At 55.5% G+C, this 26,121-nt stretch overlaps 1 protein-coding gene and 1 long non-coding RNA gene across 10 annotated transcripts; one reads left to right on the forward strand and one right to left on the reverse strand.

The window, feature by feature from the left end:
- The first annotated feature begins 3,545 nt into the window (after positions 1-3,545).
- KATNB1 (katanin regulatory subunit B1) lies at positions 3,546-25,536 on the forward strand. Of its 8 annotated transcripts, none has more exons than XM_012447865.2 (21): positions 4,129-4,178; positions 5,030-5,197; positions 5,296-5,601; positions 10,220-10,350; positions 12,873-12,990; positions 19,061-19,161; positions 19,504-19,545; positions 19,869-19,952; positions 20,157-20,272; positions 20,727-20,798; positions 20,973-21,123; positions 21,271-21,461; positions 21,566-21,696; positions 22,161-22,211; positions 23,245-23,312; positions 23,442-23,567; positions 23,674-23,823; positions 24,151-24,227; positions 24,301-24,375; positions 24,665-24,781; positions 25,108-25,536. In XM_012447865.2, the coding sequence occupies exons 3-21, from the start codon at positions 5,562-5,564 to the stop codon at positions 25,238-25,240; spliced, it is 1,974 nt and encodes a 657-aa protein (XP_012303288.2). In that variant the 5' UTR covers positions 4,129-4,178; positions 5,030-5,197; positions 5,296-5,561; the 3' UTR covers positions 25,241-25,536. The 8 variants fall into 8 exon arrangements, with proteins under 8 accessions (XP_012303290.2, XP_012303289.2, XP_012303284.2 ...); XM_012447864.2 differs by having other exon boundaries at positions 4,143-4,178; positions 5,002-5,197; XM_012447863.3 differs by lacking the exon at positions 4,129-4,178 and adding an exon at positions 4,377-4,439 and having other exon boundaries at positions 5,002-5,197.
- Positions 14,118-21,397, reverse strand: LOC105714026 (uncharacterized). 2 transcript variants are annotated; one of them, XR_010344846.1, is made up of 5 exons: positions 21,203-21,397; positions 17,528-21,107; positions 16,663-16,710; positions 15,529-16,468; positions 14,118-15,052 (listed from the first exon to the last, which is right to left on the reverse strand). It is a non-coding gene; the product is annotated as an uncharacterized LOC105714026 (long non-coding RNA). The 2 variants fall into 2 exon arrangements; XR_010344845.1 differs by lacking the exons at positions 14,118-15,052; positions 15,529-16,468; positions 16,663-16,710 and having other exon boundaries at positions 16,763-18,571; positions 19,026-21,107.
- Positions 25,537-26,121: the final 585 nt, after the last annotated feature.

Consider the following 26,121-nt stretch of genomic DNA (forward strand, 5'->3'; position numbering starts at 1 on the left):
TCAAGCCTTTAGCCCTAACTTAAGAAATTCAAAGGAAGAAATGCATTTAACAAGAAACTTCCATCTAACAAGAACTTCAGGAAATTCAGGTAAATGACACTAAAAGGAACATTCCTAATGTGGGACAATCTACTAGGTAAATGGCCTGCTCTCTTTCAAAGATCGACGTCATAAAAATAAAAGATTGGGGACAGAAATAGAAAGAACTTAAAAGAATCAAGTGTGCTAAATCCTGACTGTTTCCTAGTTAGAAAAAAAAGTCATGAAAGGTTTTGGGATGACTGGGGCTGTGGGTGACCCCCCATATAGGTACCAAGGAAGGAGAGCTAAGCAGAATCCTGGCACAATTAAGACCTGGAGAACTGGGCGTGGTGGCTCACGCCTATAATCCCAGCACTTTGGGAGGCCGAGACGGGTGGATCACGAGGTCAAGAGATTGAGACTGTCCTGGCCAACATGGTAAAACCCCATCTCTACTAAAAATACAAAAATTAGCAGGGCATGGTGGCGCACACCTGTAGTCCCAGCTACTCAGGAGGCTGAGGCAGGAGAATTGCTTGAACCCAGGAGACGGAGGTTGCGGTGAGCCAAGATCGCGCCATTGCACTCCAGCCTGGGTAGCAAGAGCAAAACTCCATCTCAAAAAAAAAAAAAAAAAAGACCTGGAGAATATCTTAGTTTATAGTGTTACTACTCAGTTATTTCCTTTTATATAATCCTTTATACAATCATATATTAGTTTATAGAATTAGGGCTTGGAGAATATCTCAGTTTATAGTGTTACTACTGAGTTATTTCCCTTTATACAATCCTCTCTATATAATCATATATTAGTTCATGGAATGAGTGCCTAAAGAATATCTTACCACTCAGTTATTTCCATATATATACATAAAACTATATCTTAGTTTATAATTGGAGGAATGCCTAGAGTAGACACAGTACAGAGTGTGAATTAAGGAATAAGCAGCTTATAATCGGAGGAATGCCTAGAGCAGACACAGTGCAGAGCATGATTTAAGGGGAAAATAGCTATACCAGGACGAGAACCCATGGCCCAGGCGGCAGCGTTCAGTATCATAAAGATACCCGCTGTATGGCAGGCTTGGGGCAAGAGCCACTCCTCCTGATAGAGAAGTTGTAGGACCTTGCTCCAGTTCTTGTGGAAGGCTGCCCTCAGACCGGCAATCGCACCTTGGTGACTGAACTTTATTAGCTCTTGTTACTGTACTGCTCGAAAAGCATTCCCCTATAGAACTCATTGGAAGCTGCCAGCAGGTGGCGTAGACCCTGACAGCTCTGTCACTGCTGTGACTTAAAGCATCCTCCTATAAATCTTCTTAGTAGCTTGCTCATAGATAGAGGTATTGCACACTGCACCCTCTTCACTGCGCACAGCCCACCTCCATGCCTCAGTGACCTAATGGGGGTGGACCCCTTACTGCACACGGCCCTTGCCTCAATGACCTAATGGGAATGGGCCCCTTGCTGCGCAATGTCTACCTCCTAGCCTAGGTGACCTAATGGGGTAGACCCCTTGTTTTATTGCTCATGACCCTATCACTATCCTTAAAGATGAATTCACTCACTGCCCTGCCCTCTAACCTATATACAATAAATACGCCTCTGGACATTCGGGGCCTCGCCTGACTCCATTCATAGGTGGCATGGCCGCCTGAGCCCAGCTGCATTTTCCTTGTACTTCTGTGTCCTGTCTCTTTATTTCTCGGATCCTGCCCTTAGCACAGCATAAGGGACACCCCGCGACCCTGTGGGCCATCAGCCCTACGTGGAGCCATATGAGCGTGGACTGGGTTGTTAGAGAATTAGTAAGTTTTCTTAGCAGTGGTGATACAATGGTTATGTAGAATAACGGCTTTTTTTTTTTTTTTTTTTTTTGAGACGGAGTCTAGCTCTGTCACCCAGGCTGGAGTGCAGCGATACAAACTCAGCTCACTGCAACCTCTGACTCCAGGTTCAAGCAATTCTCCTGCCTCAGCCTCGAGTAGCTGGGATTACAGGCACGTGTACCACCTCAGCCTCTTGAGTAGACGGGATTACAGGCACGTGCGCCACCTGGCTAATTTTTGTATTTTTAGTAGAGATGGGGTTTCACTGTGTTGGCCAGGCTGACCTCGTGATCCACCCGCCTCTGCCTGCTAAATTGCTGGGATTACAAGCTTGAGCCACTGTGCCTGGCCGAAGGGCATTATTTTTATTTTTTGAAAGGAGTCTCACTCTGTCACCCAGGATGGAATGCAGTGGCCCTATCTCAGCTCACTGCAACCTCTGCTTCCCAGGTTCAAGCGATTCTCCTGCCTCAGCCTCCTGAGTAGCTGAGATTACAGGCACGTGCGCCACCACGCCCAGCTAATTTTTTTATTTTTAGTAGAGGCGGGGTTTCACCATGTTGGCTAGGCTGGTTGCAACTTCTGACCTCAGGTGATCTGCCCTCCTTGGCCTCCCAAAGCGCTGGGATTACAGGTATGAGCCACCGCGCCTGGCCAAGGGCCTTGTTTTTAAGAACTACATGCTCAGTATTTGGTGTTGGGGTGAAATGTCGTATCTACAATTTTCAAATGATTCAGAAAAAGATACACAAAGCAAATATGCAAACTTAACAAGTGCTGGAATCTACAAGGTATCATATTGTCAAGTTTTCTTGATTTAGTTTTTTTATAACACAAAAGTTGAGGGAACTGCAGGCTGGATAGTTTTGATCCGATGTTATTCTACTAGTCTAATCTTTTAAAGGTGACTTATGGTGGCTCGCGCCTACCCAGCACTTTGGGAGGCTGAGGCGGGTGGATCACCTAAGGTGAGGAATTCAAGACCAGCCTGGCGAACACGGAGAAACCCCATCTCTACTAAAAATACGAAAAATAGTCTTAACCAGGCGTGGTGGCTGGCACCTGTAGTTCCAGCTACTCGGGAGGCTGAGGCCGGAGAATCATTTGAACCTGGGAGGCAGAGTGGGGACTCCCCAGTGCTTTGGCTTTCAGAACAAGGGTTCGAAATCTGGGGATATTACTTTCTGACCGTGTGATTTTTTACAAGCATCTTAACCCAGGCCTCAGTTTCCTCATCAGTAAAGGGCAACAAGAATTCCTATCCTTTCGGGCTGTGGTGAGTGTTATGTAAGTCCAAGGAGCCCCGACCTGCGGTGAGAGGCTGGAGGCCGAATGGGGAGGTTTGAGGGGCTCTAGGTCCCTGGACCAACCTCTGGGTGACAAGGAAAAGGTGGCTGCGGGGCCGAGTCCTTCCTAAGTGGCTATGCGAAGGGCCCTGAGTCGAGGCGGGTTACAGCACTTCCTTGAGCCTACCCAGCCCAACGTGTCACAAATAAAGCCGGCCTTTCTCGGATTCCCAGATTGCGGCTCCTCAGGGAGCAGCAGCCCCTTGCCCACGCCATCCACTCGCCGGCGGCGGCTACGTGGGCAGCACTCCAGGCTCAGCGCCTGCCTCGGACCGGAATCAGGCTCAGGCTGTTTCCTTCTAGACCTCCCGTGGGGGATTCAAGCCGGCGTCCGGGTCAAAGAACAGGAGCAAAGTCCTCATGCAGGCAAAGGTAAGAACGAGGAGCTTCGGCAAAATGCCGACTAAGGCCTCCTTAGGTTTTGCCCCACTCCAAGATGGAAGGTCCGCGGCTTCACACTGTCCCTAAAATCCCCTTCCCATTGGCTACTTGGGAATTTTTTTTTTTCAATAATGCAGACGCTAATTGGTCAATCTAGGACGGTTGCTCAAGTCATTGGCGCAGCCGCCATTGGAGGGCGGCTCTCAATTTTCAAACACAAATTAGGTTCGAGGAAGGAAAGCGGGAGGAAAGGTAAAGCTTGAGACGGAGGCGGGACCAAGGAAACGGCAGCTTGCATTGGTTCGTTAGAGGCAAAGGGGCGGCTCCTGAATGCTCTTTCCTTTTGATTAGTCCGAGTTAGGAAAAGAGGGCGGGTACTTAGGAAAAGCGGCAGAAGCGCCTGCTTCCATTGGTCAGTCCTGGCAGGAGGCGGAGCGCCCGCGGCAGCTGATTGGTGCGGGAGGCGAGGCGGGCGGGGCTCTGAGCCGGAGGTTTTGTTGTGAGGGTCGGTTGTCAAGCAGCGGCCAATCAGGGCAAGCGATGGAGGTAAGTGGGGGTCGCGCCTGGAGCAGAGCCTTGGCCTCCGGAGTCGCAGCTGCAGGTGGAGTGGGCAAAGGGACGAGGAGGCGAGGAGACGGTGGGGCCTGGGCTGGGCCGAGCCAGGCGGGGCTGGCTGGGCTTGCGGGCAGAGGGCTCTGGGCGTGGGAAGGCTAGAGCCCGTACTCCGCAAGCAGAGGGTTGGGAGAATCAGCCGAGGCCGAGGGACCTGCCCCAGCCTCCGGACAAGATGGGTCGGCGTGGAGACCGGAGGGGGCACAACCGGGGAGGCCGGAAGCAAAGCTGGGGGTCTGCAGGAGGATGGGTAATGAATAGGGAAAGGAAAAGCAGGAAAATGAATGAATGGGAGACCCCGGGAACATATGGGAAAGGGCAGTAACGGGGGTCTGGCGAGTCAGGGACCACGTGAGGGAGCTCAGGAGACAGGATGTGAATGGGGAGACTCGGGGCAGGGAGAAAAGGGGGTGTGAACGGAGGACTAGAGAGTTAGACCCGGAGACCCAAGAAAAAGGGGACGGAGGGGAGCGGGCTCATGGGAAAGAGGTGAAGTGACTGTAGGAAGGAGGTGGGAGGCTCCATGAGGTGGCCTTTTAGAATTGAGGAGTCATAGCCACTCACGCCCAGACTGGAGGCCTAGTTCCTAGCTCTGTCCTTGGGAATCGTAGGGAGCAAGAGCGGTTCCCTTGCCAGGAGTTGGGGCGTTGGACCATCAGGGTCGTCTTCGAGATTCTTTCCAGGGAGTACTTCAGTGGCCATCTCTGGGATGCCTTTCCTGGGTCCAAAAGCTTAGCTTCTGACTTCACCCCCCAACATCCCACACGTCAGACAAAAACAACTGACTCCTAGGAAATCTATGTGAATTGCAGACACGTGGTCTTCCCTGCCTCACTGCAGCTGCGGCACTTTAGGCAGCCAGCATCCCGGAACAGAGCTGCATCTCATTATCCTGGCCTCTGGGAGGAGTTTCTTTTTCCTTGGGTTTCAAGTCACCCTACCTGACGTGCTCCCTCTGCATAGGCCCAGACCCAATTTGCAGTGCAGCTTCTGGCTCTGGAGGCTTCAGTGAGTGTCAGTCTTTATCGAGTGTCCTTGGTGATCCAGGGAGCTATAGCTCTTAGCAAGCATTTTCTAACAAGACACCACCTCTGTTTGTATTGCAGCCCCGTATTGAGCTGAGATGGCTCAAGCCTAACATTCCATGATCCAGGATCGGGACAGATGTGCACAGGTTGCTGCCATTGCTGCTGTGGGTGATTCGGAACCACGAGGCAGCCCAAGGCCAGGAGACAAGGCATTTTCTCTGCCTGGATGTGTGGGAACTCCCTGCCAACTTGATTGGTGGATCTGGGGGGGATCCACCCCCACCCCACGAGCAAAGCACAATTGATTTTGTGGGGTGGGGCTTCAGGTGCCAGCCAGCTGAAGGATGGCCACCCCTGTGGTCACCAAGACAGCCTGGAAGTTGCGTGAGTGGTTTTCCTTTTTCTTTATCGTCTCATTTATTCTGTTAGCTGCTTGTTGCTGGGAGGACTGAACCCACAGCTTTGTTTCCTGATCTTGGTACAGGGAGGAGACTCCTAGACTTTGGAGTAAGATAGACCACGATGTAAATCATGATGGTGGCACTTCTTAGCTGGGTGACATTGGGCAGGCGACTTAACCTCTCTGACGCTCAGTTTCTTCTCTGTGCAATGAGATAATGATGCCTGCATTCTAAGGTTGCTGTGAAATTCAAGTGACAGGATGGACATCGTAAAGCACTTAGCACAGGATTTCCGGTTAGACTGACAGTAGGGTGAGGAATCCTGAAAGATGTTCTCAGCATTTTCAGACATCTCACAAGTCAGACTTCCCCAGTCAGATGAATGCATCCTGGGCCTGGGATGGGGGAAGGAGTGGGAGCGAAGAGGGGCGGGCAGAGGGATGCAGACAGGGCTGGCACTGCCCACGCCCACCATTGCCTTGTACAAGTTGGTCTAGACTCTCATCTAAAGACTTCATACTCATCAAAATTACTGAGGACCCCAGAGTGATTTTTTTCGTTGGAGTTATATCTGTCAGTATTTACCATGGTAGAAGTTAATATTGAGACATTTTCTAACAAGAATATATAATCAAATAGGCCTCTAGTGGTGTTCTGGGAAACTCCACCATATGCTTATGAGCAAATGAGAGTGCAAAAGGCAGATGCCATCTTAGTGTTATTGTGAAAATCCTTTTGTCTTCTCAGACCCTCCGAAAGGATATTGAGGATCCCAAGCATCCCTAGATCATATTTGGAGAATTCCCCGACACATTGGCACCTCAGTGGGCCCTGCCCTACCTGAGACAGGGTTTCACCATGTTGGCCAGGCTGGTCTTGAACTCCTGACCTCAGGTGATCCATCCACCTTGGCCTCCCAAAGTGCTGGGATGACAGCCATGAGCCATCACGCCTGGCCCAGACTCCACACTTTTTCACCATGAATTTAACCGTAAGACTCTGAGCAAATTTCTTTGCAGGGCCTCTGTTTCCTTGCTTGTAAAGTGAGAGGTTACGGCCATTTTTGTGTTCCCCAAAGTTCTAGGGCTTTTTGGGAAAACCAGTTATGGTTCCCCAAGGAAGGCACACTTTGGTCAGAGTGGCTTTGTAGTTATTGGGATTACATATTCATCCCTTCAACAGCTGGCCTTTCCCCAGAGCTAGGCACTGGGGAGCCAGTGGGGGACAAAGTAGCCAAGGTCTCTGTCCAGTGGGAGCTCAGAGCCTGGGGAGAGCAACAGGCAGGGATTGGATAACTGGATCCGTCCGTGTCTCCTCTATTTGCAAACTGGTACCTGTGCTTTGAAATCAGTTAAGTGGGGGTGGGGTGGAAATGCTGCAGGCTGCATGAACATCAGGTGCTACGGCCCTGAGGCAGGAGGTTCAGTGTATTGGAAGGACTCGGGAGCCCATGGGCGGCAGCACAGCAGGAGGAGGAACGTGGGGCTGCATGGACCTAGTGAGTTCTGCAGGGGCATGTGTCCACAGGACCGCCAGCCCTCCTGAGGCTGCCGTGACTTCATCTTAAAGGCAAGGCCAAGTCATCAGAGTGTGTGAGCAGGAGGTAATGAGATCAGCTGCGTTGGGCATTTGCTGCTGCTGCTGATTTCATGTGCACAGTGGTATCCATGGGAAACTCTGAAGAGCCCAAGGCCACATGACCTCTGGCTCCTTCTGGCTCCAGGGTCTGGTGAGGATCAGAGGTGCGTGGCCCACATGGGGTCGTTGAAACCTAGCATCTTGCATTTGGGATGCGGGTCCTCAGCCCCTCTGGCCATGCTGCACTGTGTTCCCCAGCTTTGGCTGGATGTGGGTCCCAGGTTGTACCCCCAGAGCTTGACCTGCCAGTAGATACTGAGAATTTTTTTTTTTTTTTGAGACGGAATTTTGCTGTATCACCCAGGCAGGAGTGCAATGCTATCTCGGCTCACTGCAACCTTCGTCTCCTGGGTTCAAGCAATTCTCATGCCTCAGTCTCCCAAGCAGCTGGGATTACAGGTGTGCGTCCGGCTAATTTTTGTATTTTTAATACAGACAGGGTTTCTCCATGTTGGCCAGGCTGGTCTCAAACTCCTGACCTCAGGTGATCCACCCACCTTGGCCTCCCAAAGTGCTAGAATTACAGGCTTGAGCCACTGCGCCCAGCCGAGGATTTTTACTTTTTATTTTTTGTATGAAAGTCAAGTATTCGGCCTGGGCTGTTGGTCACTGTCCTTCTAGCCAGGATAGAAGGAGGAGCTCTTAGGGTGGTGCCCCTGCCTCCTCCTTTGCAGGTGCCTGTGCTGTGTCCCTGCCCCTCTGCCCCTCCCTCCGTGGCTCCAGTCATCCCCTGGTCAGGCTGCTTAGAGGGCAGTGATATGGGCCCCCTCTAGAAGGGCCCAACTTCTAAATCCTTTTCGTTCCAAAGTCTGTGGTTTTCCCCCACCCCGCCACCATCTGGTCACACTGGGGCATATTTCATGCGAGGCCTAGAGCAGGCACCCAGGAAATACTGATATTATGAATGAATGGGTGTCTCCAGGGGCAGCGGTCCTGAGGCCCAGTGAGGCGGGGCTCAGCCAGACACTTTCCCTGAGAGGAGTGAGGGCCGGGGACAGATGGAGCCCCCCAGGTAGGCTAGGGGGAGTAGGCAGTGCTTCCATGGAGAGGACGTTAGGCTTGGGCACAGAATGCCAGGGAGAAGGTGACTTGCCCTCTTTCTGGGTCGAGTGGAAACTCATGAACAGACACATGTCTGTGGCTGGAATTCCCCAGGTTTCTGTCCCCACAGTATCCAGAAGACAGAAGGCTCTGGTTGAGATGGGACTAGAGTGGAGCCCGGCTCCCTGGGATCCCCACAGCGAGCTCCCCAGTGCCCTGGCCAGGCCAGGAGTGAGGGTGTCATCCGTGAGACTGAGCCTGCAACTTGTCCCCTGGGCATTCCTGGTGGCCCCTCGGAGCCCGGGTTCCTGGCAAGCAGCTTCCCTGGGCCCGATTTCCCAACCTCCTTGTGGTCTGAAGCCTGAAGCAGAGACACCCAAGCAGGGTGGAGTCAGGGCAGGGATGCAGGAGGGGCCTCTGTGGAGCGCCGTGGCTGCAACACCCTTTTCCTCGGAGTCACCCACACTGGCCTCCTGGGTGCCTAGAGGCATCAGCACCTTGGGGATTTCCCCCGGACTGTGTGGGAGAACTGCCTCTTTGTTCCTTCTTTCCAGGAGGAGCTCTCGCAGGGATGGGCTCTGAGGCCCGGGCCGCGTCTTGCTTCCCTGCCTGTGCTTTGCTCTCTGCGGAGCCCTCAGAGGCTCAAGTCTGCCATCCCCACTGACCAGGCCAGGGGCCTTGGGCTGTCTGCACAGCCTTCTCCTGTGTGGTCAGCCGTCACCCCTACCCCGTCTGCTCAGTCTGCTGCCTCCTGCCCCCTCCTCATGAAGCCCACCCTCCAGTGCCTGCCCAGAGCCCCCATGCCCACTCTCTCATGGTGACTAGCCCAGAGCCTGCCCAACATCACGGAGCCCTCGCTTGCTACTAAGCAGCACACAGGCACGCTCTCAGGGAGTCCTCAGCATCAGGTGTGAGCAGACACGTGATCATCCCCACTTTCCAGACGAGGAGCCAGGTCCTCAGAGGACAAGGGACTAAGTAGCCAAGGAAGGCCATGCAATTGCAGATCGCAGCCCTCAGACCAGAACCTGATCTGTGATTCTGAATTTGTGAGCCGAAGCCCTGTGCGGGCTCACCTGGGGACAGCTTGTCTAGAGGTGACTTCAGTTGTTCTTAAAGTGTGTTCTCCAAATCGGGGGTTTGTGTGGACATTCAGTCAGCAGCCGAGAGGTGCATAGGTGTTGCATGGTCAATTTTTTTTTTTTTTAATTGTTTTTCAAGCCGGGCATGGTTGCTCATGCCTGTAATCCCAAATCCCAACACTTTGGGAGGCTGAGGCGGGCAAATCACCTGAGGTCAGAAGTTTGAGATCAGCCTGACCAACATGGTGAAACCCTGTCTCTACTAAAAATACAAAATTAGCTGGGCGTGGTGGTGCATGCCTATAATTCCAGCTACTCAGGAGGCCAAGGCAGGAGAATCGCTTGAACCCAGGAGGCGGAGGTTGCAGTGAGCCGATATCGCACCATTGCACTCCAGCCTGGGCAACGAGAGCGAAACTCCGTCTCAAAAAAACAAAATTGTTTTTCTTTTTGTATCATAGAATATCATGAGTATATCACACTCGTAATTTCATGGATATTGCTTAAGACCAAGCTAATAAAAATAGCAAGTCAATTTTTAAAATTGAATGTAACTAGTCAATATTACCAGGTGATATGCCGAAACAGGAAAAAGTCATGAAGTCTAAAGGTAGGGCGGGAATGATGAAAGTTGAGAAGCGGTGATTTCCGTCTCAGTCCCATGCCCTGCCCTGTCTGCTGGTCCTGCAGCTCATGGTGGGCACCAGTGGGGGAGCTGAAGGAGGCAGAGCCTTCCACTCACCATTAGGTTCCAGAGCGGGCAGCCAAGCAGGGTCACCCCTCCCCCACAAGGCCCCATCATGCCCTCCTGATGTCCTCTCCGTCTCCTTCCCTGTGTAGAAGAGATCGTTGCCCATGCCAGCAATGTGTCCTCACTGGTGCTGGGCAAGGCCTCCGGGCGGCTGCTGGCTACAGGCGGGGATGACTGCCGCGTCAACCTGTGGTCCATCAACAAGCCCAACTGCATCATGGTGAGCCCCAGCAGCCAGCAGGGGTCAGGACAAGCGCCTGGGGAGGGGACAGGCCAGGAGTTGGAGGCTGAGGAGTGAGCAGCTTCTCAGGCTCTCTTGATCCCAGGGCCCCCTATCCTCTGGGGCCCAGACCAGGGGTGGAAGGGGTGTGGTGGGGACACCGTCAGTGCTTCCCCCAGCTGTCTGCTTAGTGAGGCCTAGGGCAACTCGGCACAGCTGGGACAGTGGCCAGCCCTCAGGAGCGAGGGAGTCACCTGCCTGTGGTACTTTTAAGAACTCCAGGCAGGCTTCGTGAGAAGGTTAAAATAAGCCCTGGGCCTGTGGTTGAGCCAGAAGACTTGTAACCCTCCCCTCCCACCTGCCCATCTGCCCGCCTGGCAGCAACATGTGGGCGTTTATTTTAATTCATTCCCAGCCTTCATTTCCCAGTGAGGATTTGAGGGGACCTGGCTCGAGCTGGTTAGGGAGCTAGTTCTTAAATATCATCTCCCCGACTATTTACGCAGCTGTGTTCAATGCTGGAAACTGTTTTCCAAACAGGAGCACATACAGGAGAAAACACAAACATTCATTACATAGAGTTCTATTATTCAAAGGCCACCACAGTGGGTGCTTTGGCCTGAGTCCTTCTTGATGCTGAGACAGATACGTGTATGTGTCCATGCACGTGTGTGCACACTTGTACATGACGTACACATGTATACATGCAAATACACATACAAGCACACACATGAATAAAAATGCACTGCCACTCGCATGCAGCCTGGTTTTTAAAAATAACAATGCTGCAAGGATTTGCCTGTGTCAACACATATTCTTTTACAACATAATTTTGAATGGCTTCATGGTGTTCCCTTGTAGGGATGAGCTCTAATTAGCTTAGCCACACCCTGTTATCACATGGAGGTTGTTTCCGGCTCGTTCTGGGCTCTGCTGAACCACTCTGTGGTGAACATCCTCAGCAACCTAGATCTTTGAACAGATCTGTGATCACTGCATTAAATTCAAGGGTGTGTGCTTATTTTAAAGCTTTCAAAACAGATTGCCAAATTGCCCTCCAGAAATCATTTTATATTCTCACCAGCATCGGAACCTGCCCTTTCCTCCCTGCTCCACCAGCCCATCCCTTTCCAGCCAGGGAAGTATCATTGTTTTGACTCTTGATGAAATAAAGATAAAGAAAACTAGGCTGGGCGCCATGGTTCACGCCTGTTAATCCCAGCATTTTGGGAGGCTGAGGCGGCGGATCACCTGAGGTCAGGAGTTTGAGACCAGCCTGGCCAACATGGTGAAACCTTGTCTCAACTAAAAACACAAAAATTAGCCGGGCGTGGTGGCGGGCACCTGTAATCCCAGCTACTCAGGAGGCTGAGGCAGGAGAATCGCTTGAACCCGGGAGGTGGAGGTGGCAGTGAGCCGAGATTGTGTCACTGCTCTCGCCTGGGCAACAGTGTGAGACTCCGTCTCAAAAAAAAAAAAAAAAAAAAAAAAGAATATGGCAAGGGATGAATTTCTTAGTAGAAACTTAAATACCTTAGTGTTTTTGTGAGATCCAGGGGGAGAACTGAGATCTACCCCAGGTCAGTAAAGATGACTCGAAATGTTTTGTTTTACTTTGTTTTTAGGGTTCAAATGTGTTCCCCCCACCCTGCCAAAGTAGTAGCATACACAGGCTGAAAAAGCATCACCAATGACTGACCAAAATAGGACATGCCACGACCCCCCGAGGAGCAGGCCAAGCGTCTGGGGCCTGGCTTGCAGGCGTGTCCTCGAACACCAGATGCAGCTGTCAGGCCCCAGCCAGTCTTGCCCTGGCCACTGCCCTCACTCTCACACACCAGCTTCCCAGGCCTGGCAGTGCCTCTAGCCTGCCGGGGTTTCTCTCCCCTTGGGTGTTCTGTGCACGCTCTCCCCCTGCAGGCCGACCTCTTGAATTTATTTTTGTTTATTCTTGAGTATGGGATACACTTAATTCTGTTCAACATCCAGAAGATAGAGGGTCCACAGTGAAAAGTCTTCCACCTTCCCCTGACCTCTCCCCTTTTCATGGGGATGGGCAGTCGGGGAGAGCCAGGGGTTCCAGAGGGGAAAGACAGGTGCCCGGGACCAGCCAGGCCTTGGTTCTGCCATGGCTTCCTTTGCTGAGAGGCTTGCATAGGGCAGCAGTGAAGATGGGAACAGAGCCTGGGCGGGGTTGCTTAAGACTGAAGGGACAGCATCCCTTTATCTTGGCCAGTTGCTTCCCTCCAAGGGGCCCAAGGCCATTTCTGCAGGTGACACCCATGTCAGAAGCATATTGAGAAGAGGGAGGTGGTGGGGGATGACAGTTTGGCCACCTTTAGCCCTGGGAACCCAGGCTGAGAGGAGTAGCTGCTTAGAAAGGGCCTGCAGGAGGGCTGGGCTGTGGCCCCCAGGGGGCGCCCCCTCCTGCCTTAGCCTTTCCCGTGGACCTGGAATTCAGGGCAGCACCTTGGGGGGGGTCTGTCCAGCAGTGCACTGAAGCTGCTGCCCTCTCTCCACAGAGCCTGACGGGCCACACATCCCCAGTGGAGAGCGTCCGCCTCAACACCCCTGAGGAGCTCATCGTGGCGGGCTCCCAGTCGGGCTCCATCCGCGTCTGGGACCTGGAAGCTGCCAAAAGTAGGCCCCCGAGCTTGCCTCCTGCGCACGCGCGCCTGCCTTAGTCTTCAGGCTCTGCGGTCATGCCGCTTCCTCCAGGAAATCTGCCTGGACTAGGTTGGCTGCTTTGCTCCTGGAGCACTAACCTAACCGGGCAGTATGGAAACCACTCCACCCCCATTAGCTTGGCATTGACATGCACTGCTGCCTCGAGCAGCTGAGGGCCTGCCAGAAAATGTCTGCATGAACCACCGTGTGGGTGGGGGTGTGTGTGTGTGTATTTAGAACCTGGAGGGATGTCACATGCCGCCAGGAGCCCTGCAGGTCACCTGACTGAGCGAGGTGTCTGTGTGGGACAGCCGTGAAGAACCAGGGAGCTTGTACCCTGACTCGAGGTGGTCCCCACTCTGCCTCGGCTCCGTCGTGCCACCAGAGGCAGCCTGGGATGGCCAGATCTGTTTGCCTGTGCTCTGTTTTAATTTAGTTTTCATCTGTATGGAAGTTGTACATAGCCTAAACTTTAAAATCTCCAGTACCAGTAGTTCTACAGTGAATTACAATGGAAAAAGGAGACTTCTGCCCCACTCCTTCCCATTCTCCAAGAGCCACAGCTTTCTGTGCTTTCATCTGTGCTTTGCTGATCGCCTCTACCTTTCTAGACCACATGGTCATACTACAGTTTCTTTCTCTTTTAAAAATGTTGGGGCTGGGTGCGGTGTCTCACGCCTGTAATCCCAGCAGTTTGGGAGGCCGAAGCAGGTGGATTACCTGAGGTCAGGAGTTCAAGACCAGCCAGACCAAGATGGTGAAACGTGTCTATACTATAAATACAAAACTAACCAGGCGTGGTGGTGCATGCCTGTAATCCCAGCTACTGGGGAGGCTGAGGCAGGAGAACTGCTGAAACCCGGGAGGTGAAGGTTGTGGTGAGCCAAGATTGCACCATTGCACTCCAGCCTGGCCAACAGGAGCTAAACTCCTATCTAAAAAACAAAACAAAATAAGTGTTAACACATTAGTTATTCCCTTCCTACGCTCTCTCATGGCCACCACCCCTGGCCCCATCGCTCGTGTTTTTCCTTCCACCCTCCTGGTAGCACCATTTCAATAGGCAGTGTTTATAGCATAAGTACTGTACCGCATAAGTGTCATTTACTACTATTTTTTTTAATAACTTGATTTTTCTGGAGTTAATAATTTTTTTTTAATTCATGTGTTTTCTATGTGCATATTACTCATTCATCCCCAAATTCTCTGCCAGAAGAGTAAACCTCCTCCTGTTTCTTTGAAACCCATCCCATAATCCAAGCGCCTTTTTTCAGAGCCTCTCCTCCAGTCCTAGTGGCCTGCAGCCCAGCTGTCATCCTGGGCCTCCGTGTCTCCTCTCTGGGGAGTTCTCTGTCTGCTGCTCCCGGTCCCATGCTGCCACCTTTCTTGGTTTTCTCCCTCTTTTTGATGGAGCACATTCCTTCGTAGCTGACTGAGAAAGGGTGTGGGGCAGGCATAGTTTTAGAGACCTTCTATGGCTGAAAGTGACTTTACGCTACCGCCATCATTTGCTTTTGTGTTTGTTTTACGAGTTGGAGTATAGAGTTCGACGCTGGCAATAAAATAGAACCCTCAGCATTTGGAAGGTGCAGCTCTACTGCCTTTTAGGTTCCAGGGTAGCTATTAAGAGGGGCCAGTTCTGTTCTGATCCCAGACCCTTCACAGGGGACTGGCTTCTTTCCACGTTCTCTCTCTTCTTTCCTCTCTTTCTTTCTTCTCTTTCTTCTCTCTCTCTCTCTTCTTTCCTCTCTCTCTCTCTTCTTTCCTCTCTCTCTCTCTCTTCTTTCCTCTCTCTCTGTTTTCTTTCCTCTCTCTCTGCAGGCTTTGGGGTCTTTGTCTCAGTGTTCTGGTGTGATGAGCCTTGGGGTGGGTCTGTTTCCACCCTGTGCTGGGTCCTTGCTGGTTTCTTGCAGCTGTGGTCTGGAAACATGCCCTCAGGTCTGGGCTGAGCGGAGAGTCTCGCCCACTGCCCCTGTGCCTCGGTGCCTTAGCAGGTGGTGCCAGCTCTACCGATTTTTCAAGAGAGGCTGGAAATCTGGAAATTCATGTAAGCCAATTTTAAAATGTTGACAGCTCATTCAGCATTTTTTTCAGAACACCATACAGGCCAGCACTGTGAGATCCAGATAAGACCTGTTTACCTGATGCTTTTTTTTTTTTCTTTTTTGAGACGGAGTCTCACTCTATCACCCAGGCTGGAGTGCAGTGGTACGATCTCAGCTCACTGCAACCTCCATCTCCCAGGTTCAAGCAATTCTCTTGCCTCAGCCTCCTGAGTAGATTGGATTACAGGCACGTACCACCACGTCCGACTAAGTTTTGTATTTTTAACAGAGACAGGGTTTCGCCATATTGACCAGGCTGGTCGTGAACTCCTGACCTCAGGTGATCTGCCAGCCTCAGCCTCCCAAAGTGCTGGGATTACAGATGTGAGCCATTGAACCCAGCCTGCCTAATACTTTTTGATAGCCCTGGTTGGATCTTCCTGTGTGCCAGGCAGGAGGCACCTACCTGAAGCCCTGGAGAGGAGGTGGCAACGTGGATTTTGCCTAGGCTGTTTTTTCCAGAAGAGAGCTCCTCTGGCCTGGCTGAGACTTCAGGATTCTTCTGGGCCTCTCCTTGGTTCCTGCTCTACGTTGGCAGTCAGGCAGCAGCCATGGGCCACACCTGCACAGCGGTGTGTTCCCTTTGCTCAAGAACAGGGGTCTTTCTGTGTGGGTGGCACTCAGTAAAGATGCGCCCCAGGCCTCTTCAGTGATGCTTGCCTGCTTGGTGCTGGTCAGTTTAAGAAAGAGCCCAAGGACCTCCTTGATAACAAACAGGCCTGCAGGCTTTGCATCTTGGCGCGTGATCTCGCTGCCTGGCCACACCGGGGCATCTGTGCTTGGGCATCACTGAATGCAAGCGGGCCGGGGAGGAGCAAGGCCAGCATGGCTAGGCACTAATGGAGAAGGTGGGACGCTCAGGCAGAAGGCGGACAGCTCCCTGGACCTGAATCCCAGTGTGTGGCCACCAGCCATTCAGTAGTCACTGAAGAGCAAGAGACAGAAGAGAGAAGCCAAGGCACTCTGCCTGCCGTCCAGGCTTTCTCAGCCTCGGCTGTTTTGCTCATAAGGGAAATGTGAGGAATTCCTTGAGAGTGGCTGAGAAATGAAAACTGAAGACTGCTGGATTCCTGAGCCCTGGACAGCCAGGCCTGGCTGCTCCACAAGGAGTTCACTGCACACGCACGGCCCAGACCCCACCTCCAGAAAACCCGATTCAGTACTGGGATGGGCCCAGAATCTGGATTTTAATAAGCTTCCAGGTGATTCTGACGGACAGCCAAGTTTACAGGTGGGCAAATGGAGGCCCAGGGAGAGCAGCGAGCTTAGGAAAGTGTGGTAGCTACAGGTGGCAGAGCCTGTGACTTTAATCCGGTGTCCGGGCTCCCATCCCAGCGCTCTCTGTTCTGTCATTGGATGGAAGAGAAACTTGCCTTTCAGCAGATAGAGCTAAGACCTCCGGCCCCCACCCTCACCCCTACCCCCACCCGCCAGAGCATAGGCGACAGTGACAGACAGACTGAGGCCCCAGGTATAGAAAGGTTCTAAAGAGAGCTGCCCCACTGACATGGTGGCTCACACCTGTAATCTCTGTACTTACGGAGGCCGAGGCAGGAGGATCACTTGAGGCCAGGAGTTTAAGACTAACCTGGGCAACAAAAGGAGACCCCGTCTCTATTTAAAAAAAAAGAGAGAGAGAGCGCGAGAAAGAGAACACTGCCTATCCTATCGGTTGCCTTGGAAGGCCACCCATCACTGGAGGACTCAGATGTGGGCTGAGCAGCTGCTCAGCTGGGAGCGCTTGGGGGTTCCTGCAGCGGGTAGACAGACCCTGGAGGCCCCTCCACTCTGCAGTTCCTGGATCCTGTGACTGAATGGGCATCAGAGGCCTTTGTGGGACAGAAGAGCAAGGGCAGGAGTCAGGCCAGAAAAATGTGGTCCTGCCTGCTTTCCACAGCGCAGCCAGAGGGCGAGGGTGGCTCAGCCCAGGGGATCCCACAGGATCCCACAGGAGGGCGGCCGGTGCTCCATGCAGCCAGCCCACACAGGGCAGGGCCCTGCCACATCCTCTCCGGGTGGGGCAGGATTTTGGAAGCCTTGACATGGGATCCAAGCTGAGTGGGCTGGGAGCGGGTGTGGACTGGAGCAGGAGCCAGCGTGGCCTCCTTGGCCAGGAGGCAATGCCCAGCCCCCAGCAGCACCTGATAGCTACACGCAGCAAGGAGGGACAGCTGCAGAGATTCTGGTGCAGGCGAACTGGATATGCATTCCACAGACTCCAGAGGGATGTGGAAGTGCCCAGACCCAGCTCCAGCGCCAGACAGGGCCAGCTGCAGAGGGGCACTGAGGCCTGGGAAGGAGGAGAGAAGGCCCAGCTTGTGGGACAGCCAGGAGCAGAAGGCAGGCCTCCTGCAGGAAGAAGTGTGAACGGGACTAATTACGGCTGCCATTTACTGAGCACTTACCATATGCTGAGACCCTGCTAAGCGCTTTATGTCCATTTGTTTTCTCCATTCTGTGACCCAACATGAGGCTCAGAGAGGGTAAGTGATTGCCAGGGTCACACCGCCAGTGAGGGAGGAGCCAAGGCTGATCCCAGTACTGTCTGATGCTGGAGCCCACATCCTGACATTGGGGTAGAGAAGATCATACAGTAGAGTTCATTTCATTCACCCAGTGCTTGGATCTCGACTCTGCAGTAAAGTGTTTTATACGGAAGCTTGAACACCTCCTCCGACAGCTCACAAGGCACCCTATTTATTGTACCTTGGCTCAAACCTAAGAATGGCTGGACGCCCACATTTCCTGGCCCCAGCACTCATGGGATGATGGGTTTCATTCAGACAGTGAATTATAAATTTTTCCAAAAGCAGGACACATGAGACAAATTTGAGTGGTGCTGGAGGACACCCTGAAACACACAAGGTTTCCCTCCAGGCTGGGCCACGCCTGGCCATGGAGCTGCCTGCTAAACCTTCAAGGAAAGGATGGGAGATGCAGTTCCTAGGGCAGCAGGAGGCGATCAGGCCCCACTCTGGTCCTCGCATGTCCTCCCGGTGTCCTCTCAGTTCTCATAGCTCCTCAGTGTGTCTTCACAGCCACCCTCAAAATCCCCTGGACGGGATCACCCAAGAAGACATGTGTGCACCAGGCCACCCCAGCCACACCCTCTATTGCACTCCTTAGGGCCTTTGCCCATCCCCTCCATCTACCTAACTGAGCATCCCTCATCCTCCACCCACTGACACCTACTCAAATACCACCACCTCCATAAAGCCTTCCTGGATTTCTCTTTCCAGCCAAGCAGTTTCTCTCCCAGCTTGAACCTCTCCTGGTCTCTCTCCTTGCACTGTCTTGGGTGGGGTTGGGCCCCCTGCACACCATCAGTTCCACGTCTACAGGGTCTGAACTGAGTGCAGCAGTTCCCTGGCTCTGCTGCCGCTGGGGCACAGTCTGTGGGGAGTGCGGTAGGATTTATGCAGACTTGAGGTGACCCAGGGGTGTCATCCCTTAAGAGAAATGGAAAATTAGTTGTCAGATGGGCGTGGTAGCTCACGCCTGTAATCCCAGCACTTTGAGAGGCCGAAGCAAGTGTATCACTTGAGGTCAGGAGACCAGCCCGGCCAACATGGTGAAACCCCATCTCTACCAAAAATATTTAAAAATTAGCCAGGTGTGATGGCACGTGCTTGTAATCCCAGCTACTTGGGAGGCTGAGGCAGGAGAATTGCTTGAACCCAGGAGGCAGAGTTTGTAGTGAGCTTAGATCGTGCCACTGCACTCCAGCCTGGAGACAGAGCAAGACTCCATCTCAAAAGAAAAAAAAATTAGTTGTTAGGGGGGAGGGACCCTCAATGGTTTCCCCATTTTAAAAATATGTGTTACTCTCTTTTCTGTGCAGTCAATATGAAAGCACACACACACGCCCACCGTAGCCCTCCCTCTGTCAGCCTTCCCACGTGCCTCTCAGCCACTGTCTCTGCTTTCCTTCTTTTTAGTTCTTCGCACACTCATGGGACACAAAGCCAACATCTGCAGCCTAGATTTCCACCCGTACGGCGAATTCGTAGCCTCCGGTTCCCAGGACACGAACATCAAGGTGAGAGGCCGCTCCACGCCCTGTGTCTCCTGCTGGGACTGCGGCAGGACCGGTCCGGCCCTCAGTGCTGGGTGCCCACTGAGGGGACCTCTTCCCTCTCTGCAGCCACATCCACACCATCCTAGGTAAGGCCTGCCGCCCAGCAGGCACCTGCCAGATGCTTCTGCTCAGAATGCCAGCTTTAGTGAGCAGTTTCTGTCCTTGTCACCATGAAGAGTAACGACCTAGAGGAGCCTGGGCCCCGCCCTCTGCTCACGGCTACACACTGTCCTCTGACTGTGGCTCCGGGCCTCGTTCATGACCTCTCCTGACTCTGCCCCTCTGCTTCTCTCTCCCCCACAGCTCTGGGACATCAGGAGGAAAGGCTGTGTCTTCCGATACAGGGTAAGGATGGCACTCTGTTGGTGACTCCATCAGCACCTTGCAGGCACTGAGTGTGGCATGGTGCCCAGACCCAGGCAGGGGGTGGAGGGGATGGGTGAGAACACGAAACATGGATCTGGAGCCCAGCAGGAGCACCATGGGTGGCCCACCTGGACCCCCTGCTCTCCATGGATCCCATAGAGCCACATTCATCAAACTGCCCCAAGCAGAACCAGGCGGGTCACCTGTGTGGTCAGATGGAAAGGGTTCCACGGGAGTGAGGAGGCAGGGAGAGGTCTGTGGGCCCAGGATCCCAGGGTGAGCTTGTGCTGTTCCTCCGTCAGGGGCACAGCCAGGCCGTGCGGTGTCTCCGGTTCAGCCCCGATGGGAAGTGGTTGGCGTCGGCCGCAGATGACCACACTGTGAAGGTAGCTCCCCCGAGCCTGACCTGGGCAGGGGCCTGGGGTCTGCTGATCACAACAGACTGAGTCCTCACCTCCCTCCTGATCGGGCCCACATGCCCCACGCCTGTCCCGAGTGGAAGGTGCTTTATGGATAAAGAGCTTGGCCTGGTTTAGAGGGAGGGTGGGCAGCCAAGGTGCCTGGCCCTGACCTCCCTGTCCTGCCTCCAGCTCTGGGATCTAACTGCTGGCAAGATGATGTCCGAGTTCCCGGGTCACACGGGGCCTGTCAACGTGGTTGAGTTTCACCCCAACGAGTACCTCCTGGCCTCCGGCAGCTCTGACAGGTGAGGAAGAGGTGCAGGCGAGTCGCTCGTGTCTGCAGTTCTTTACCACCGTGTCCTCTGCGTGTCTCCGCTCCCGCTCTGTGACTGTCTGGGGTGTCATACACTTGATGATCCTTTGGATTTCAGCCAAGCCAGGATGGGACCCTGTTCTATCTCCCCTGCTGGTTCCCTGGCCCCAATGTCCCAGGTCTGGGGTTTCATGGGCAGGTTTAGACCCAAGGCACCTAGTGGGGCCCTATAGGGCAGGAGGCTTACAGCTATTGGGGCCAGCCCAGGGGCCAGGGCCATCGGACTCAGCCTCCCCCTTGCAAAGTCAGGGCCAACCCTGCCCCAGCCGTTGTTCCTGGTGGCTGTGCCCTGGGGCGAGCTTTCTAGAGAGAAGCTGGTTCCCAGGGGCCTGTGGAGGCCAGGACGTGGGGAGAGGCTTCGCAGCACAGCCTGGCTGCCTTTGCAGGACCATCCGCTTCTGGGACCTGGAGAAGTTCCAGGTGGTGAGCTGCATCGAAGGGGAGCCTGGGCCTGTCAGGTATGCAGGCCGGGGGTGGGTAGCACAGCGCTCCTCTGGGCAGCAGGGCGTGGCTGCAGGTGGGCCTTTCCCTTATCTGCTCTGCACCCTCCCTGCCCCGGGCTTTCTGGGTTCCTTGGAGTGGGGACCAGGCTGGGTGCCTCAGGACCCAGAGCCATCTCTCGCCTGGCCCAGGAGCGTCCTCTTCAACCCGGATGGCTGTTGCCTGTACAGCGGCTGCCAGGACTCACTGCGCGTCTATGGCTGGGAGCCTGAGCGCTGCTTTGATGTCGTCCTCGTCAACTGGGGCAAGGTGGCTGACCTGGCCATCTGCAATGACCAGCTGGTGAGAGAGCCATGGCGCCCACCACCCCCCACTCCCATGGGGCCACCCGCCTTCCTCCACCCCAGACCCCTTCTCCTACCCCGCCCTGGGGCTGGGATTTTGCCCCCTCAGCTTGCAGGTCCAGCCCTGACTTTCCACTTCCTGCAGATTGGCGTGGCCTTCTCCCAGAGCAACGTCTCCTCCTATGTGGTGGATCTGACTCGTGTCACCAGGACTGGCACGGTGGCCCAGGACCCTGTGCAGGACCACCGGCCCCTGGCGCAGCCGCCGCCGAACCCCAGTGCCCCGCTGCGGCGCATCTACGAGCGGCCCAGCACAACCTGCAGCAGGCCCCAGAGGTGGGCACAGGGGTGGGCCTGTCATACATAGGGGAAGCCTCGGGGTTCCAGCACTGGGCCTCACAGGGCGCCTGCTCCCTTTGGGCCTGGCCTCTCGACCCCAGGGTGAAGCAGAACTCAGAGAGCGAGCGCCGCAGCCCCAGCAGCGAGGATGACCGGGACGAGCGCGAGTCCCGAGCCGAGATCCAGAACGCCGAGGACTACAACGAGATCTTCCAGCCCAAGAACAGCATCAGTGAGGCTGGGCTCCCGCCCCCAGCCCAGCATCCCTATCTGTGAAAGGGAGGCTGTGGGTCCTTCCAGGATGGCCTGCCGTGGCTCCACGTCCCTTTAGCTTCCTTCTAACCCACACCTGGGCTCCGTGCCCTGTCCTCACGTTCCCTGGGACTCACCAGGCCATGCTCTGATGGGGGCCTGGACACTCCCCAGCAGCAGCCCAGCAGCTGCTCAGTGTCCCATTCTCTACCCTGCCAGGGACAAGTGGGCTGGGAGGAGGCTGAGGAGAGGGGCAGAAACACACACACACATGCACGCACACACGTTCTCCCAGGACTGAGGCTTCCTGGGACCGGAGCAGGGTCCAGGGTCTTCAGCCACATGCCTGGTGGCCACCCTCCACCTCCCACACTCTGATAGTTCCCTGGGTGCCAGGTGGCCCAGCCAGGAGTGCTCATAGCCAGGGGCCTCTTTCCCCTGCAGGTCGGACACCACCTCGGAGAAGTGAGCCCTTCCCTGCACCCCCAGAGGATGGTGAGTTGGGTGAACCTGGCTTCCCAGGGTCTCTGATGCCCCACACCCCACACCCCACACCCCACACCCCATCCCCCATCCCTTACCTCTCCCTATGAGTTCTCCCGACAAGCCCCTTTCTGGGCCCTCCTCTCTCAGGACACGACCTGCAGCCTCTCCTGAGGGGTCTCTGCCCTCCCCTCTCAGGACATGACCCGAAGCCTCTCCTGAGGGGTCTCTGCCCTCCCCTCTCAGGACATGACCCGAAGCCTCTCCTGAGGGGTCTCTGCCCTCCCCTGGGAGCCTGTGCCCCTGTGTGTGGGGGACAGACGTAGACACCGCCACATGCACAGGCCCGCCAGGGGCACTCGGGCTGTGGAGGACAGAGGACTCCCTGGGGGCCCACCTTAGACAGGGTCAGCTGTAGATGGGATGATCGGAGGCTCTCAGGAGGTCGAACAGCTGCTGAGGCCTGGGGTCCGGCGACAAGAGGGAGAGGGGAGCACTTCCTGCAGGAAGAGAGCTGAGAGGAGGGAGCTGGGGTGAGTCCCAGCAGGTCAGGCCCACGAGGCCTCAGCTGGGGGTTTGGATTAAGAAGGGAGAAAACGTCTGCACTGTGGGTGAAGGGGCAGACATGGGGACCCCTGTCCTACAGTGTCCCCTGCCCTCCTCCTAGCATCCCCTCAGGGACCATCCTCGCCCCTTCTGGAGGCTGGGTGGTTTCCTAGGAGCCTCCCCTTCCTCTTTGCCAGTCACTCATCCCAGTTCCCCTCCATATACACGCCAGTGAAGGGACAGGACAGCCATATCCTGGAGCCCCCTCGGTCCCACCCACAGGCAGACCTAAGGTTGAGTTGGGGGAGAGGGAGGAGGCAGGCCCAGGCTTGCACCCAGGTCCTCTGGAACCCCCATGCTACTGAACTGCTGCCACCTCACCCCCGCTGCTGATCTGTACCCCCAATACAGATGCTGCCCCAAGCCCCGCCCCGAGCCCTGCCCTTCCTGCCAGGCCCTTCTGGCCGGACCCAGTCATCTCCTTCTGCGTCTTTTCCAGACGTGGCCACAGCAAAGGAGGCAGCAAAGCCCAGCCCTGCCATGGATGTGCAGTTCCCGGTGCCAAATGTACGTCCATGGAGGGGCATGAGGAGGGGGCCTAGAGAGGGTCCTGACTCAGGGTTGGGGGGTCCCTCATGTTGGGAGGCATAGAGGGAGGCCCCAGGCTGGCACCCGCTGAGCTTCAGACCCCTTCAGCTGGAGGTCCTGCCCCGGCCCCCGGTCGTCGCTTCCACACCTGCACCTGCACCCAAGGCTGAGCCTGCCATCATCCCTGCCACCCGCAACGAGCCCATCGGCCTGAAAGCCTCCGACTTCCTGCCCGTGAGTGGGAGCCCAGGGCGAGGAGTGGGTGGAGGTCTGTGGGTGGAGGGCAGAGCGTCGCTGCCGGCTCCTCCCATGCCAGCATCTGGGTGCCCATCCCACGCAGGCGGTGAAGATCCCCCAGCAGGCCGAGCTGGTGGACGACGATGCCATGTCACAGATCCGCAAAGGCCATGACACCATGTGTGTGGTGCTCACCAGCCGCCACAAGAACCTGGACACCGTGCGAGCTGTGTGGACCACGAGCGACATCAAGGCAAGCACCCACCCTTGCCCAGGGCTTCGCCTCACCCCTGCCCCTGCCACCTGCCTGTGCCGAGAGGCCACCCATGGGGGACAGTGTGAGATACGCCGTACCTGTCATGACACCATCTGTTTCTCCCATCATGGTCATCACAGGCTGCCATCTCTTCAGCACCTGTTGACAGGCCTGGCCTCACACTGAGCGTGTCAGGTGCGGCGCTGTGAACACCCCACAGCCCCATCAGCACACCGACACTCACATTCGTGCCCCCACCCTCACCTTCGAGGGGTCACACTGCACTCCACTGCCCCACCTCCTGACGGTGCTCTGTTTGCACAGACGTCGGTGGACTCTGCTGTGGCCATCAACGACCTGTCGGTGGTGGTGGACCTCCTGAACATCGTCAACCAGAAGGCGTAAGTGGCTGCCAAGGGGGAGGGGCGGAGGGGCAGGGCAGGGCTGACGGCAACGTGTCCTGGCCTTTCCTAGCTCCCTGTGGAAGCTGGACCTGTGCACCACGGTCCTGCCACAGATCGAGAAGCTTCTGCAGAGCAAGTATGAGAGGTGCGTGTGGGGAAGCCACACCTGCCTTGAGGAGGTGGAGGGGAGAGGCAAGAAGCCTCCTCCAGGACCATGGGAAGGGCCCCCAAGGGCTTGGGTGTTCCTGTGAACTGGCTGTGAAGCATCGCTGTCCCCTCAACAGTCCAGAGGTGGGAGTGGAAAAAGGCGTGTGTGTGTGTGTGTGTGTGTGTGTGTGTGTGTGTGTGTGTTTCTGCCCCTCTCCTGTGTTCCTTGCTGTTTCTCTGTCTGTGGCCCTGGGTCCGTCTGTGACTTCATCCATCCGCCCTTGAAGCTACGTCCAGACGGGCTGCACCTCCCTGAAGCTGATCCTGCAGCGGTTTCTGCCCCTCATCACGGACATGTTGGCCGCCCCGCCCTCTGTGGGTGTGGATATCAGCAGGGAGGAGAGGTGAGGGCCAGGCAGTGCCTGTGTCAGGGGCCGGGGTGCCACAATAGGTGAGGGACAAAGGCCCGGGCCCTTCTTACTGACTGCTGGGACAGTGTCTAGAGGAGGCCCTGGTCTGGGGCCGTGGCTCAGGGCGTGGTGGGCATAGCCAGAGCTGGGTTCCTCCCTGGCTTGGCTGCGCCCCACAATCGCTAGCAGGGCTGGGTAGTTCTGCTCTGGGCCTCCCCCTTCCCCTAGGAGGAGGGGCTGGAGCAGTTAGGACAGCAAAGGCCCTGGAGTTGGGGGTGGTGGCAGTGCCAGCTGGCCCTCAGGCACTGCCCTCTCTACAGGCTGCACAAGTGCCGGCTCTGCTACAAGCAGCTCAAGAGCATCAGCGGCCTGGTCAAGAGCAAGTCGGGCCTGAGCGGCCGCCACGGCAGCACCTTCCGCGAGCTGCACCTGCTCATGGCCAGTCTGGACTGAGGAACGCAGTGGGCGGGGCGCCCGGCAGCCCACAGGGCCTGGCCTCAGCCCCCACTCCCGTTCCTTCTGCGTCCACCGGCCCATGAGCCTCTGCCTGGCCCGTGCTGCTGCCCTGTGGCCGTCCTGGAGAAGGTGACGCTGGTCCCTGGCCACCTCTACAGCCCCAAACTCTGAGACAACTCTCTCCAGCAGCAGCTGCCCAGCTTGGCCCACCTGTTGCTTCTTGGGGCAGCGAACTGAGCTCTGGGGCTGCTGCTGTAATTTATAAGGCAAATTTTATTAAATTTGTAACTATTCCCAGGTTTCCACGCGGGGGATGTTTTCCGCTGGCCATAAGGCTCCCCCAGGCCCAGGAGTGCCTGCCCCACCTCTTCTGAGGTGAGACCACGCCCCCTCCAAGCCCTGGGGCGGGGCTCCGGGCTGTGTGGCCAGCAGGGGGCAGCAGAGAGCCGGGCCTGTGGGACAGCGCTGGTTCAGACTGGGAAGGAAGGGGAGGTGGCAACCACCCTTCCACACTGGGTGGTGAGGTGAGGGCTGGGCCCCACCAGCCCGTCCTTCCCGACCTCAGCCACACTCAAGCTGTCTATGGATACCGCCAGGCTTGCCCAGAGCCCAACACCCTTCCTTGTCCCCCAGGATGCCTCCAGGGGCAGGACTGGAAGGGTAGCTGCTCCTTCCCCTGAGCAGGGCTCTGATCAGCTGTCAGTCATTCCCAGGGGGAGCCCCCAGCACTGGCTGGTGGGAAAGGGCCCCCGCTCCGTGGTCACTGCGACAGGTGCGCCCCCTCCTGCTCCCAAGGCAGTGACCAGGTGCAGCCCTGCTCCGGGGTGGTCAGGGTCCTCTGGGCACTGGAGGAAGGTGGTGTGGACCAGTTGACTGAA

This window comes from Aotus nancymaae, unplaced genomic scaffold (assembly GCF_030222135.1).
Source record: "Aotus nancymaae isolate 86718 unplaced genomic scaffold, 86718_ANA_hifiasm-v0.15.2.pri h1tg000030l, whole genome shotgun sequence".
NCBI classification, from domain to species: Eukaryota; Metazoa; Chordata; class Mammalia; order Primates; family Aotidae; genus Aotus; species Aotus nancymaae.